Raw genomic sequence first — 14,034 nt, forward strand, 5'->3', positions numbered from 1 at the left:
GCCCGTGCGGGTCTCCTGGTGAAAACACAGGTCCAGAGGCTGCATGAACCACTGGACATGGATGTTGCTTTTTTTTTTTTTTAGAGTTAAAGGGCCATCTCTCTTTAATGCAGTTCCGGAATAAGGGCCCATTACTTTGATAAGCAGGGGCTTAGCAGAAGGCTCAAAAGCATGTGTGTAAAAGGATGTTTCCAAAGGCTCCAGAGATGACCCCAACTCTGCTTCCTACTTCCCCTGGACAATACTCCGTCTGCTGGGTGGGGCGGCTACTTGGTCCAGCTGACCTTGGGAATGTCATAGTGCTCTGTGAGCATGTCCAGGTGTCTGTTGAAGTCCTCCACTCTCTGCTTGTGGGTTTTGGATGCTTTCTTCAGGATCCTCTCCATTTGTCGCTTCTCCTGCACCTTCTCAAAGGCCACCTGGGCTGGGGTCCGCTTGTCGAGGTGGCGCCTCAGCTCCTCCTCCTGGTTCTTCTGGATTTTGCCCATCGTTTCCAGGAGTTTTGCCTTGTCTTTGTCCTTTTTCTTCTTCCGCTTGGTCACGCCGAGCTCTGTGACTCCTTTCAGCTTCAGGGGTCCCTTTTGGACCTGCTTATAGGCATCCATGCTGCCCGTCTTCGGATTTGGATTTCTAAATGGACAAAAGTGGGGGGTCAGTTTTCTCAAATGGAAATTGGGACAATATTGTTCTCTACTGTAGATCCGAGAGCTTCTCTCTGTGCAGATTAACACAAATGAACACAGACGAACATCTCTGCTTAGAAAGGCCCAGGGGGTCAAGGTTCAGAAAGCCTTGTGGAATAAATGAACCACACCACACCATGAAGGGTGGTAACACTCTTCCCCCCAGAACAAAGAGCTCAGCAGTCAACTGTAGTTAAAATGGAGTTTAAGGGAGACCCACTGCTTTCACAAGGTCTTTGAGCTAATGCAAGGTAAGTAGAAAACCGAGCCTTCCGAAACCCACCACCTCCTTCTGTCTTGATTCCCAAGCCTTCTCCTTAGACGTCTCACTCATCACTTACCTCCTTTGAGCCCTCTTGCCGTCACCCTCCTCAAGTCAGTGACTGGCTCTCAGAGTGTGTCTGGGGCTGAAATGTCTCTATTTATGGAGAGCCAGGGGAAATGGCAAGGGTCCCTGCTTGCAACCCCATCAGCACAGTGATTGTGTAAGGGCGGGTCAAGCCATTTATATGACCTCATTCTAGATAATCCAATCTTCCCATGGATCCAGTTTCACATGGACACTCCACCAGAAAAAAAACAATTTATCAAAGAGGCCTCCATGTTGGTTTTGTGGTAGACTTCTCTGATAGCTCAGTTGGTAAAGAATCTGCCTGCCATGCAGGAGACCCTGGTGTGATTCCTGGGTCAGGAAGATCCGCTGGAGAAGGGATAGGCTGCCCACCCCAGTATTCTTGGGTTTCCTTGGTGGCTCAGCTGGTAAAGAAGTAAAGTGAAAGTCGCTGAGTCATATCTGACTCTTTGTGACCCCATAGATATACAGCCCATGGAATTCTCCAAGCTAGAATACTGGAGTGGGTACCCGTTTCCTTCTCCAAGGGATCTTCCCAACCCAGGGGGTGAACCCAGGTCTCCTGCATTGCAGGCAAATTCTTTACCACCAGGGAAGCCCGTGCACTTTTTGGCAGTAAGATTGATTTTCCTGGTCTAGCAAATACTTTTCTCATTTACCGGAAGAGTTGGAAGGAGTCAAAGTATAGATATCTGAAAGTTTTATCCAGGAAGCCTATGCTTCCCCGGTGGCTCAGTGGGAAAGAGTCCACCTGCCAATGCAGGAGACGCGGGTTCACTCCCTGGGTTGGGAAGATCTCTCGGAGAAGGAAATGGCCAACCCACTCCAGTACTCTTGCCTGGAAAATTCCCCGGACAGAGGAGCCTGGTGGGCTACAGTCCCTGGGGTGGCAAAGAGTCGGACACGACTGAGCAACTAAACAACCCTTTTTAAAATTCCGCATGTATCTTTATAATAGCCAGGACATGGAAGCAACCTAGATGCCCATCAGCAGACAAATGGATAAGGAAGCTGTGGTACATATACACAATGGAATATTGCTCAGCCATTAAAAAGAATTCATTTGAATCAGTTCTAATGAGATGGATGAAACTGGAGCCCATTATACAGAGTGAAGTAAGCCAGAAAGATAAAGACCAATACAGTATACTAACGCATATATATGGAATTTTAAAAGATGGGAAAGATAACTCTATATGCAAAACAGAAAATGAGACACAGATGTACAGAACAGACTTTTAGACTCTGTGGGAGAAGGCAAGGATGGGATGTTCTGAAAGAATAGCATTGAAACAAGTATACTATCAAGAGTGAAACAGATCACCAGCCCAGGTTGGATGCATGAGACCAGTGCTCAGGGCTGGTGCACTGGGAAGACCCAGAGGGATGGGGTGGGGAGGGAGGCGAGAGGGGGGATCGGGATGGGGAACACATGTAAATCCATGGCTGATTCATGTCAATGTATGGCAAAACCCACTACAATATTGTAAAGTAATTAGCCTCCAACTAATAAAAATAAATAGAAAAATAAAATAAAATTCCTTATGTAAAGATCTCGGGCGAGGTCAGAATCCTGTATGTTCTGCAGGGAATTTGCCATTTTTGGGGGTCACAGTCTTAGCTTTTCAGTAACTACCCTTTGTCGCAGGCCCTGGTGTCTCTGATTAGGGACTGTCTGGGACTTTTCCATGACCCCACAAAAAATGTACGTCCTTTAGCCATAGTGACTGAGGAATTTACTAGCAAAATGTTGAGCACATGCTTCTAAAAGCCCATGACAAATTCCCCTTATGTATAGGGATTATGTATAGGGATCCTCTACCTTTTGTCAGCAACGTATTCACTGTTCAGAAGAATGGGGGCAAAAAATAAATGAAGAGGATTAGTTTCATTTTATTCCACCCTTCCATCTCCTCTGCATTCCTCATCCCAACACCAGACACCATTCCCTCACTGGTACAGTATTTCATATGGAATGGATATTAGCCCATCCATCATTCTTCTGACATCCACCTTAACAGGAAAAAGAGGTTGAAATGTCTGAATTGCTCCCTAGATTTTGACTTCTGTAGTCTGGGACTATGTTGTTCTTTGCTGTATTTTCAAGAAATTTACAGTGTGTGAGACTCCTCAAATGGATGTTAACAGTAATGTCAGTTTTTACATTATTCAGTCAAGACAAGCCACCAGGCAAGGCTCTGAGTCATGATTCTTCTGGGAAAAAAAAATACGAGGAAGACCATTTAAAAACTTAATTCCATGTAGTATAGTGACGTTGGAAATATTAAGCAAAAATTATCCACTCAAAACATTTCCTTGCTGTCACCAGGGTATTTATTAGTTCCAAGAAAGGGATGCACAAAAAGATCCAAAGAGAATTAAGTTCCTGATCAGATACCTGTTATGGTCATGAAACACACAACGTACAGTTTTGACTCTTACAAAGGGTACAATTTTGCTTCACCAAGTTCGTTCACGATTTTGTGCAATGGTCAACATTGTCTACTTCCAACTTTTCTCATCACCCCAAGAAGAAAATATGAAAAGTCCCTCCCATTCTCTGCCCACCTCACCCCTTTACCCTTGGCAATCCATTCATCTACGTTCTGGATCTATGGGTTCAGTTCAGTTCAGTTGCTCAGTCGTGTCTGACTCCTTGAGACCCCATGAACTGCAGCACGCCAGGCCTCCCTGTCCATCACTAACTCCCAGAGTCCGCCCAAACCCATGTCCATTGAGTCGGTGATGCCATCCAACCGTCTCATCCTCTGTCGTCCCCTTCTCCTCCTGCCCTCAATCTTTCCCAGCATCAGGGTCTTTTCCAATGAGTCAGCTCTTCACATCAGGTGGCCAAAGTATTGGAGTTTCAGCTTCAACATCAGTCCTTCCAATGAATATTCAGGACTGGTCTCCTTTAGGATGGACTGGTTGGATCTCCTTGCAGCCCAAGGAGTCTTCTCCAGTCTTGAGACTCCAGTCTCAGAGTCCTCTCCAACACCATAGTCCAAAAGCATCAATTCTTCGGCGCTCAGCTTTCTTTATAGTCCAACTCTCACATCCGTACATGACCACTAGAAAAACCATAGCTTTGACCAGACGGACCTTTGTTGACAAAGATAGAAGGATGAGGAACACAGAAAACAAACAGAAACACAACACTGCTGCCTTTGGCCCACCCTCAGAGTCTGACTTACTTGGTCCAGGGCGAGGCTCAGGTCAGCATTGTTCTTAAAGCTCCTCAGGTAAGGTAGTACAGTTGTTGCTTACTCGCTCAGTCATGCCCAACTCTTTGCGACCCATGGACTGTAGCCTGCCAGGCTCCTCTGTCCATGGGATTCTCCAGGCAAGAAGACTGGAGTGGGTTGCCATTTCCTCCTCCAGGGAATCTTCCCGACCCGGGGAGCAAACCCACGTCTCCTGCATTGGCAGGTGGATTTTTTACCACTGAGCTTCCTGGGAAACCATGAGAAGCTGCCACAATTCTGAGAAGTGACCCAAGAAATGAAAACACACGGACCCTGGAACTGAAGGTTAACTGTACTTAAAACACAAGATGACGCCAATCAGACCAATGATGACCAGTTTCAAGATGATTGTCAGAGCTGACTGTGCTGTTTCTGCCTGTAGCCCCCTCCCTCCGTCTATAAAAGCTGTGGCTCATTGATTGTCTTGGGTGGGAGGTGGGGGGTCAGCCACTGGACAGACGTCTGCCCTACCCTTCACAGCTGTTGCAGAAGGAAAGGGCGGCCCACTCCAGTGCTCTTGCCTGGAGAATCCCATGGACAGAGGTGCATGGTAGGTCGCAAAGAGTCAGACATGACTAAGCTACTTCACGTTCACTTTCACCAGTTGCTGGCATCCAGGATAAAGCTAACTTTCCTGTCCCCCAGCCTGGCCTCTGTATTGACTTTTGAGTGGCGAGGTGCCAGACACCAATATCTATTACAATATCATCCTTGAAGTTGCTGCCCCCAAGAAACTCCCAGACTAATTAATAGAAGAAAACGCTGATTCTTTGAAAAGAAATACTTTATTATCTCCATTCTGCTTCACAGGACCTGTCTTCATTTCTGCTGAAGGAGAGCCAGGTGGGTTGAAAGAGTGCTACTTTGAAGAATCTCTTCAAGTCGAGACACTGTAGAATCTCAGTGTTCAAATGGGCATTAATAATGCATTACCTAACCGTTCATCATCCCACAAGAATGCAGTTACTTTAAACGCTCACGTGCGTGCTCAGTCGCTTCAGTCATGTCCGACTCTTTGCAGCCCAATAGACCAAACCTGCCAGGCTCCTCTGTCCCTGGGATTCTCCAGGCAAGAATGCTGGAGAGGGTTGCCATGCCCTTCTCCAGGGGATCTTCCCGACCCAGGGATCGAACACGGGTCTCCTGCACTACAGGCAGATTCTTTACCGTCCGAGCCACCGGGGGAGCCCCAGAATAAATAAAATAATAATAAAATAAAATACAGTGTTATATTTCAACTGCATTTCAATTGAAAAAGAGAGCAGACAAAGAAATATAGCCTATCCTCTGTATTAGTAAGTTCTATATCTGTGGATTTAACCAATGGTAGATTGAGAAAGAAAAAAAACAAAAAGAACAATTCTTCCAGTGCTTCAGATTTTCTTCCTGAGATTTTAATTTCAGGATCTCGGTCTCAGTAGAGGGTGACGACACAGGGTTTCAGAAGGAGCCAGAGGGGCAAAGGTTTGGAGCAGAAGTCTGGGGACATTTAGGAACCCAGGGCGTCTTCCTCTTTGAGGGCTTTCTTGCTGAGCACGCCTGGATCTGTGCGAGAGAAAGAGGTCAGTTTGAATGGTTCCGTTCCCCACCGCTACCCCAGCCAGGTTCTGAGTGTTGTGGTGGCCCAAGAGAGGAACGTCTCTTCGGTTCATCTCAGTTTCGACCACCTTCTCAAGGGCAGACAGCTCCTCCTCTCTGCCCTTGCTTCTTCTGCCCTCTCCTTCTATGTGTCTGCCCACCTGCTTTCCCCGTGCACTCCCATCTGGAGATGGTACCTGGTGATGCTGGGGGGCGTTTTCAAGAGCCAGAGTGTAGCTGAGTTTAGAGTGGGAAGCAGTGAATTCAGAAGGTGTCCCCTTCTGAGATTGTCTGGGGTTGGCAGTTCTCCACCAGATGCTTGTCAAAGCACTTCCCAAAATAAGATTGGGAGGGAAGATTCCTAGGATCTTCCCACCCAGGGATCGAACCCAAGTCTCTTATATCTCCTGCATTGACAGGCAGATTCTTTACAACTAGCACCACCTGGGAAGCCTTTGACTATGAGTACAGAGTTCAAAGCTTAAAAGTTGGAAATAAAGATCTTATTTATTTTACTTTAAAAAAAAAATATTTATTTGTCTGTGCCAGGTCTTAGGAGCAGCATGTGGGATCCTCAGTGCTGTGTGAAATGGAAAGTTGCTCAGGTCACGTCCATGGACTATTCTCCAGGCCAGAACACTGGAGTGGGGAGCCATTCCCTTCTCCAAGGGATCTTCCCAACCCAGGGATTGAACCGGGGTCTCCCGCATTGCAGGCGGATTCTTTACCAGCTGAACCACCAGGGAAGTCCAAGAATATTGGAGTGGATAGCCTATCTCTTCTCCAGCGGACCTTCCCGACCCAGGAATCGAACCGGGGTCTCCTGCATTGCAGGTGGATGTTTTTGCCAACTGAGCTAGCAGGGAAGCCCCCACTGCTGTATAAGGATAGTTTTTTCTTAGTTGCGGCATGCAAACTCTTAGTTGCAGCATGTGGGATCCAGTTCCCTGAACGGGGATCGAACCAGGGGCCCCTGTATTAGGAGCTTGGAGTCTCAGCCACTGGGCCACCAGGGAAGTCCCCAGACCTTATTTAGGAAAGAGGTCCAGTTGGAGTGAACCTCGAGGTCAGAGGGAGGGTTTGAGGTTCACGTCTCAGCTAGACCTGGAGGGTGATACTGGGGGAGGGGACCAAGGTGCGGGCGTGGGGTCATAGTTGGAAACGTCCCAGAGTGTCAGGAAATGCCAGGGAATGTTTTCGAAGTGGGCAGGAAGCTGAGCGTGTGAGGTTGGGGCTAAGGCCTGCGGCTGTAGGTGCGGGTCCCGTGGGTGAGCCCAGGGTGCTCCCCGCCTCCCTGAGCCTCCGAGCCCGCTCCCCCCGCCGCACCTCTCATAGTTCCCCAGCGTTACCTCCGGTCTCTGCTTTGACAACAGTCTCCCGCAGACTCCTGGAGGCCAGCAGAGACTGGGAATAGGGGAGGCCGTCTAGGAAGAGAGACTCGCGTCAGTAAGCCTTCGGGGCTTTCCGTTCAGCACTGTGTACTGCGTGGGTTTTTTTTGTTTTTAATTCTGTCTTTATTTTTGGGCTGTGCTGGGTCTCTTGCTGCTTTCTCTAGTTGTGCCGAGCGGGGGCCGCTTCTCATTGCGGTGCGGGGGCTCCTCACTGCAGCGGCTCCTCTTGTTGCGGAGCTCGGGCTTCGTTGCTCCGCAGCACGTGGCGTCTTCCCGGATCGGGATCAGAACCTGTGTCCTCTGCGTTGGAGGGCAGATTCTTAACCAGGGCAGCACTGGTTTTACTTCCCTGGTTTCCTTGGAATGGAACACTACATAGTGGTTCTCATCCAGAGGCAAACGCCCCCCACTTTCTCCGCCGCCCCTCATCCCCTTCGCCAGGGGTTATCCGGCAATTTCCAGACACATTGTTGGTTGTCACAAGTTGGAGGGACTACTGCCATCTAATGAATGGAGACCCATTGTTGCTGTTCACTCAGTCGTGTCCGACTCTTTGCGACCCCATGAACCGCAGCACACCAGGCCTCCCTGTCCATCACCAGCTCCCGGAGCTTACTCAAACTCGTGTCCATCAAGTCAGCGATGCCATCCAACCATCTCATCCTCTGTCATCCCTTCTCCTCCCACCTTCAATCTTTCCCGGCATCAGGATCTTTTCAAATGAGTCAGCTCTTCAAATCAGGTGGCCAAAGTATTGGAGCTTCAGCTTCAGCATCAGCCCTCCCAATGAATATTCAGGGCTGATCTCCTTTTGGATGGACTGGTTGGATCTCCTTGCAGTCCACGGGACTCTCAAGAGTCTTCTCCAGCACCACAGTTCAAAAACATCCATTCTTAAATATCCCGTGACACATAGCGGTCCAGCCCCAAATGTGAACAGCGCTGAGGTTGAGAAACCCGGCCCGAGATGCAGTTAAGTGCCCACATCTGGTAGGCAGTGATGAAGAGCGGGCTCACTTCAGGTCGCCCTGCACCTTCACGGAGTGTCCACCCACGTGTCCCGAGGCCACGTGCCCCCAGGGTTCTCTCCCTTGAGAGGCCCACGGGGGAGAGGGGAGTCTCAGAGATGGTACCCGGCCCAGCGCAACGAGGAGATAAGCAGGATCGGAGCTGAGCAAAGAGGAAGTGGATGGGGCCCCTGCAAGGAGGCACATAGAACCGCCGAGACTCACCTGACTCTCACCATCTGCCAGACCCTCTGCTAGGAGTTCTCCAGGCAGTCACACTGACCACACTACAGAATTATGAGGGGGGTTCATGACTCCGTTTTGGGCATTTGAAGCAAACAGCATCACCCTCTCCTGCTGAGTCACTTCAGTCGGGTCTGACTCTGTGACCCCGTGGACTGCAGCCTGCCAGGCTCCTCTGTCCATGGGCTTTCCCAGGCGAGAATCCTCAGGATGGGGGTTGCCATGCCCTCCTCCAGGGGATCCTCTGGACCCAGGGATGGAACCCGCGTCTCCTATGCCTCCTGCGTGGGCAGCTGGGTTCCCAGGGAAGCCCCGTCAGTCTCCCCGGCTCCCTTGTTTGTCAGAACAAAGGAGGGAGCCCGCACACAGCGGTTCCCAGACCAGACCGGCGGGTGGGGCAGAGTGGGGGGTGGGGGGGCCCTCGTTCTCCTCCCTTTACTCACCAGGGGCTCTCCACAGGTCTGGGATCCCCAGGGTCGTCTGCTCCTTCCGGCCTCTGTCAGCCCTCGGGGGAGGCCGGAGCGCTGCAAGGGGCGGGGGAGCAAGACCAGGAGGCCGTTAGGGGCGAGGACACACAGAGCCGGTGGTCCCGGGCGGGGGGCGCGGCTCTGACCGACAGACACCTGCCCGCTTACCCCCACCTGTGCCGGAGGAGACTCCTGAGAGCCCCTCAGACTGCAAGGTCAAACCAGTCCATCCTAAAGGAAATCAACCCCGAACATTCATTGGAAGGACCAATGCTGAGGCTGAAGCTCCAGTACTTTGGCCACCTGATGCGAAGAGCTGACTCATTGGAAAAGACCCTGATGCTGGGAAAGATGCCCGCTGTGAGGGTGGGAGGAGAAGGGGGCGGCGGAGGCTGAGATGGTTGGATGGCATCACTGACTCGATGGACAGGAGTTTGAGCAAGCTCCGGGAGTTGGTGATGGACAGGGAGGCCTGGCGTGCTGCGGTCCATGGGGTCGCAAAGAGTCGGACACGACGCAGCGACTGAACAACAAACAAGGCGTAGGTGGCAGAACTGGGCCTTGAGCCCACCTATCTGCAGACAAACCTCACGTTTCTGCCACACTTTGCATCACAGGGATCTTGGTTCCTGACCAACTTAACCGTCCCCAGAGCACGTCTCCGGGTGCCCGGCAAGCACCCAGTGAAGATGCGGGGAGGGGGTCGGGTACACAGGACGGAGGGTCGTGGCAGGAAGTGCTCCAGTCTGCCTGATCCTCACACAGTGTGGGGACGGCGTTATGCCCGCTGTCACAGGCCGGGGAGCCGAGGCGTGGAGGCTTGAAGGCTGCACACCCGCCCCTGGGGGTAGAGCCGGGGCTCGAAGCCAGCGCTCTGGCTCCGGGATCCAAGCACACATGACTTCCCTAGACTAACCCCCAAGACCGCTCTGGAAATCAAGCCGATGGACTTTGGGGGCAGTAAGGCTGGGAGTTTACGGTTGCAAACACTCGGCTCACAGGTGCCAGGCAGGGATGGAGGGTCACTCACCGGGACCCAGGAGGTAGCCGGCACTGTTGAGGGTCCAGCCTCCTCGCCCCTAGACAGAGACGAGAGAGACCAGGCTCAGAGAGATGGGAAGCACGCTCCGCGCGTCCGCTCTGGGAGGCGGTTTGGCTTAGTCTGCATTTCCCCAGTGGCTCGGCCAGAAATAAGCCGCCTGCGGTGCAGGAGACCTAAGAGTCGCAGGTTCAGTCTCTGTGTCGGGAAGATCACAGGTTCAACCCCTGGGTCGGGAAGATCCCCTGGAGGAGGGCATGGCATCCCACTCCAGGATTCTTGCCTGGAGAATCCCACGGACAGAGGAGACTGGTGGGCTACAGTCCATGGGGTCGCAAAGAGTCAGACAGGACTGAGTAACTAAAACAACCATGTTTATTTTATCGTGGGCTTACTCTATGCCAGTGTGGGTTCCGAGGAGGACTGGGTACGTGATGTAGGGAGTCCACTGCAAAATGCAAATACAGGGCCCCTTCAGGTGACTCTGCGCTTGCTACAGCGCTGAAAGTTTACATTGTCGGGAAGCTCTGCCTTGGAAGGCAGCTTTGGGCATCTCTGGGCCAGTGCTAATCATTAGGGTGTTTTTGCTTTGGATAAGCTGAGCCCTGACTCCCGGTATTCCACCTGTGATCTGTTCTAACCTGCCCCCCCCCACCCCCGCCCTGGACCAGGGTGATGAAGTCAGTCTTTCTTCTCTTATTTAAGAAAAAACAATTTTTAAAAAAAATTTTTGGCTGCATTGTGTGGCATCTTAGTTCCCAGACCAGGGATCGAACCTGCACCCCGTGCGTTGGAAGCACAGAGTCTTCACCACTGGACCGCCAGGGAAATCCCTCTTCTTGTGCTCCCACAACTTGTCCCCCAGTTCCTGGCCCTGCCAGGAGAGTCAGAGTGCCCTCCGCGGGAGCGCGGTGACAGGTGTGTAGTGACAGGCGGGTCTCACCTGGTGGATGGGGGCAGAGGCCGGAGTCTCGGCCAGGCTGAGGAGGACCGCAAGAAGGAGCAGACGGACCGACGGAGGCATCTCAGGGCTGGAGGGCTGGGCGCTGCGGAATGCTGCAGAGAAAGGGCAGAGGGTTTATCTCCTTATTTTGTAGCTTGGTTGGAGTATAACTGATAAGCAAAAAAAGAAAAAAAGAAAGATGCCGCACTTAAGTGCGTCTGAGGCCCTGGTGGCTCAGATGTAAAGTATCTGCCTGCGATGCGGGAGACCCAGGTTCGATCCCCGGGTCAGATAGATCCCCTGGAGAAGGAAATGGCAACCCACTCCAGGACTCTTGCCTGGAAAAGCCGATGGACAGGGGAGTCCATGGGGTCACAAAGAGTCGGACACGACTGAGAGACTTCACCTTCACTTTTCACCTAAGTGGGCTTCCTGGTAGCTCAGATGGTAGAGAATCTGCCTGAAATGTGAGAGACCAGGGTTCGATCCTTAGGTTGGAAAGATCCCTTGGAGAGGGGAATGGGTACTCACTCCAGTATTCTTGCCTGGAGAGTCCCATGGATAGAGGAGCCTGGCATGCTACAGTCCCTGGGGTCACAAAGTGAACACAGCTGAGCAACGAACACACACGTCACTTCACCTGTAAGTGAAATCATACAGTACTTATCTTCCTCTGTCTCTCAATATACTGTAAAGTGCAGGATATCCTATTGTCGACTGAAGGCTCATCTCTGCATTTTTGGTCATAAATACACAATCAAGAATGAAAATGAACACTTCTGAATTTTTTGAAGTTTACATGGAGCACATTTCTTTAAGTAAAATGAGAGTTGTTGGAGGGAGAATGCCCCAGTAAGTAACAGGATATTCAGCACGTAGAATGTAAGTGTGTGTGTAAGTGTGAAAGTCGCTCAGTCGTGTCTGACTCTTTGCGACCCCATGGACTACACAGTCCATGGAATTCTCCAGACCAGAATACTGGAGCGGGTAGGTGTTCACTTCTCCAGGGGATCTTCCCAACCCAGGGATCAAACCCAGGTCTCCTGCATGGCAGGCGGATTCTTTACCAGCTGAGCCACAGGGGAAGCCCAAGAATACTGGAGTGGGCAGCCTATCCCTTCTCCAGGGGATCTTTCCGACCCAGGAATCAAGCCGGGATCTCCTGCATTGCAGGCGGATTCTCTCCCAACTGATACATAGTACATAATACGCAGAATATGCCCCTCCAAAGCCCGCAGTGCATGAGTGACCCAAGTTTGAGAACCAGAGAGGCATGGATTGAGAGGGTGACTGACAGGGATAACACCACCACGGGTAAAATAGACAGCTAGTGGGGGCTGCTCTGTAACACAGGGGGCTCAAGCCAGTGCTCTGTGATGGCCTAGAGGCGAGGATGGGGGCGGGGTGGGAGGAAGGCTCAAGACTCTGTGTGACCCCATGGACTGCAGCCCACCAGGCTCCACTGTCCATGGGGGTCTCCAGGCAAGAATGCCCAAGTGGGCAGCCACTCCCTTCCCCAGGGGATCTTCCCGACCTGGGGATCGAAGCCAGGTCTCCTGCATTGCAGGCGGGTTCTTTAGCGTCTGGGCCACCGGCGAAGCCCTAGCTAGCCAGTGGGAAGCTCAGCTTGGTGCCCTGTGATGACCTGAGGGGTGGGATGCGGGCGGGATGGGAGGAAGGCTAAGAGGGAGGCGATCTCTGTTACACGTGTAGCTGACTGCCGTCACCGCCCGGCAGAAACCCACACAACCTTGTGAAGCGGTCCTCCTCCAAACAAAAACCAGGGCCACAGACCACCAAGCCTCCCCCTCCGCTCTCTGACCCGCCCGCAGCCCTGAAACGCCTCCTCCTCACTGCGGCCCCAGCCCCAGTCTGGGCCTCCCAGCCCCTCCCCAGCCTCACCTGCGCCCCGCCCCACCGCCCCTGTCCCCTTCTCCGCATCCTCTCCCGCCTGCATCTCCGTCCTCCCAGGGCCAGCCTCCCCGCCCCGGTCTCACCTCGCTGAGCGGGCAGGCCTCGCCAGCTCTCTCGCGTCGGGCCGGTCTGGGTCCCAGCTCCCGAGAGGCTCCAGCTTTTAAGCCCGAGGAGGAGAGGCGGGCGGAGGGAAGGGGGAGGCGACTAGACGGGGAGAGGGCGTGGGGGGAGAAAGGGGGAGCGGAGCGCCCGCCCCCAGGAAGGGGTTTCTCAGGTCAGGACAAGGATGCTTCCCGGAAGGAAGTTTTCTCGGCCCCACTTTCCCCCGCAGACCCCGCAACCCGAGGTGTTTGCTCCGCATTTATCGAAGGACGCCCAGCCCACCTCCGCCCGGCGTCGGCGTTGGGGGGCAGGGGGCGGTGGCGGGGCTGGGGGAGGCGGGGCATTCTCGGTTCTTTGCACGCCCTTGACTTCTCTCCACCTGCCGCCGCTGTTCCAAGCTCTCCTGCTGCGCCCCTTTCTCCTCTCCTGCCCGGGGCACCTGGGCCCCCTGTTTCCTTGTTTGTGGAGCGTCTCTCCTCGCCACACACCGGGAAATAAGCTCAGTGCGGGCCGGGGGCGGCGGGGCCCGGGGATGGGGGCGGTTACGTCCTGCTCATCCCGGAGTCGCTAGCACGGGTCGCTCAGCCAGGCAGACACGGCTCGGAGGCCCGTCCGCGCGTCCTGACCCGGGAGGGCGCTTCCGCATCCAGTGGGTGGAGGCCAAGGATGCTCCATCCTCCGGGGCAGAGGACATCCCTCCCCAGCAAAGAACCACTGGACCCCCAGTGTCCACAGTACATGGATGGGGAACCCTGCGGCAGCCCCTAAAACGGTCCCCAGAACTGAACAAATAGTTACTGCATGAGCAAATGAAGGGTGTGTGTGAGTGCGCGCGCTTGATCTCTCTCCCGCTTCGTGTCGCTTCCTCCGTTCATCTGTGCCCTTCTCTGCCTCTGGGCCCCGGGACAGCAGCAGTTTTCCAGAGGAAAGAGCCGGGAATCAAAGGGGAGGGGCCCGGCCCGCTGGCTTTGCGCCGGGGGCTTCCGGCCGTCCGGGGGTGCTCGCGGGACTCGGTGTCCTGTCTCCGTGATGAAGAGCCCGGGGTCAGCCGGGACTCGGGGATCTCTGCT

The 14,034-nt window shown here is 53.2% G+C and overlaps 2 protein-coding genes across 2 annotated transcripts; both read right to left on the reverse strand.

Annotated features, from left to right (window-relative positions):
• Nucleotides 1-266: 266 nt before the first annotated feature.
• On the reverse strand, nt 267-620 carry LOC110138484 (protein FAM32A-like). The gene has a single exon (XM_070451734.1). It carries the CDS (start codon nt 603-605, stop codon nt 267-269), a length of 339 nt encoding a protein of 112 aa, XP_070307835.1. The 5' UTR covers nt 606-620.
• Nucleotides 621-4,804: 4,184 nt separating this feature from the next.
• Nucleotides 4,805-13,308, reverse strand: GALP (galanin like peptide). Its single transcript, XM_070451558.1, has 7 exons — nt 13,247-13,308; nt 12,946-13,019; nt 10,949-11,061; nt 9,997-10,045; nt 8,943-9,023; nt 7,208-7,282; nt 4,805-5,825 (listed from the first exon to the last, which is right to left on the reverse strand). The coding sequence occupies exons 1-7, from the start codon at nt 13,306-13,308 to the stop codon at nt 5,770-5,772; spliced, it is 510 nt and encodes a 169-aa protein (XP_070307659.1). The 3' UTR covers nt 4,805-5,769.
• Between the last annotated feature and the right edge of the window lie 726 nt (nt 13,309-14,034).

Source organism: Odocoileus virginianus, chromosome 20, assembly GCF_023699985.2.
Source record: "Odocoileus virginianus isolate 20LAN1187 ecotype Illinois chromosome 20, Ovbor_1.2, whole genome shotgun sequence".
NCBI lineage: Eukaryota > Metazoa > Chordata > Mammalia > Artiodactyla > Cervidae > Odocoileus > Odocoileus virginianus.

What these genes read in the sequence shown, in the direction of transcription:
- LOC110138484 (XM_070451734.1), bottom strand. Translation starts at nt 605, where the DNA reads ATGGATGCCTATAAGCAGGTCCAAAAGGGACCCCTGAAGCTGAAAGGA.
- GALP (XM_070451558.1), bottom strand. Translation starts at nt 13,308, where the DNA reads ATGCCCCGCCTCCCCCAGCCCCGCCACCGCCCCCTGCCCCCCAACGCC. An exon ending in AGGCCTGCCCGCTCAGCGAG is followed by an intron (nt 11,062 to 12,945) that starts GTGAGACCGGGG and finishes CTTTCTCTGCAG; the next exon opens with CATTCCGCAGCGCCCAGCCC. An exon ending in TGTCAAAGCAGAGACCGGAG is followed by an intron (nt 5,826 to 7,207) that starts GTAACGCTGGGG and finishes TCTCTCGCACAG; the next exon opens with ATCCAGGCGTGCTCAGCAAG.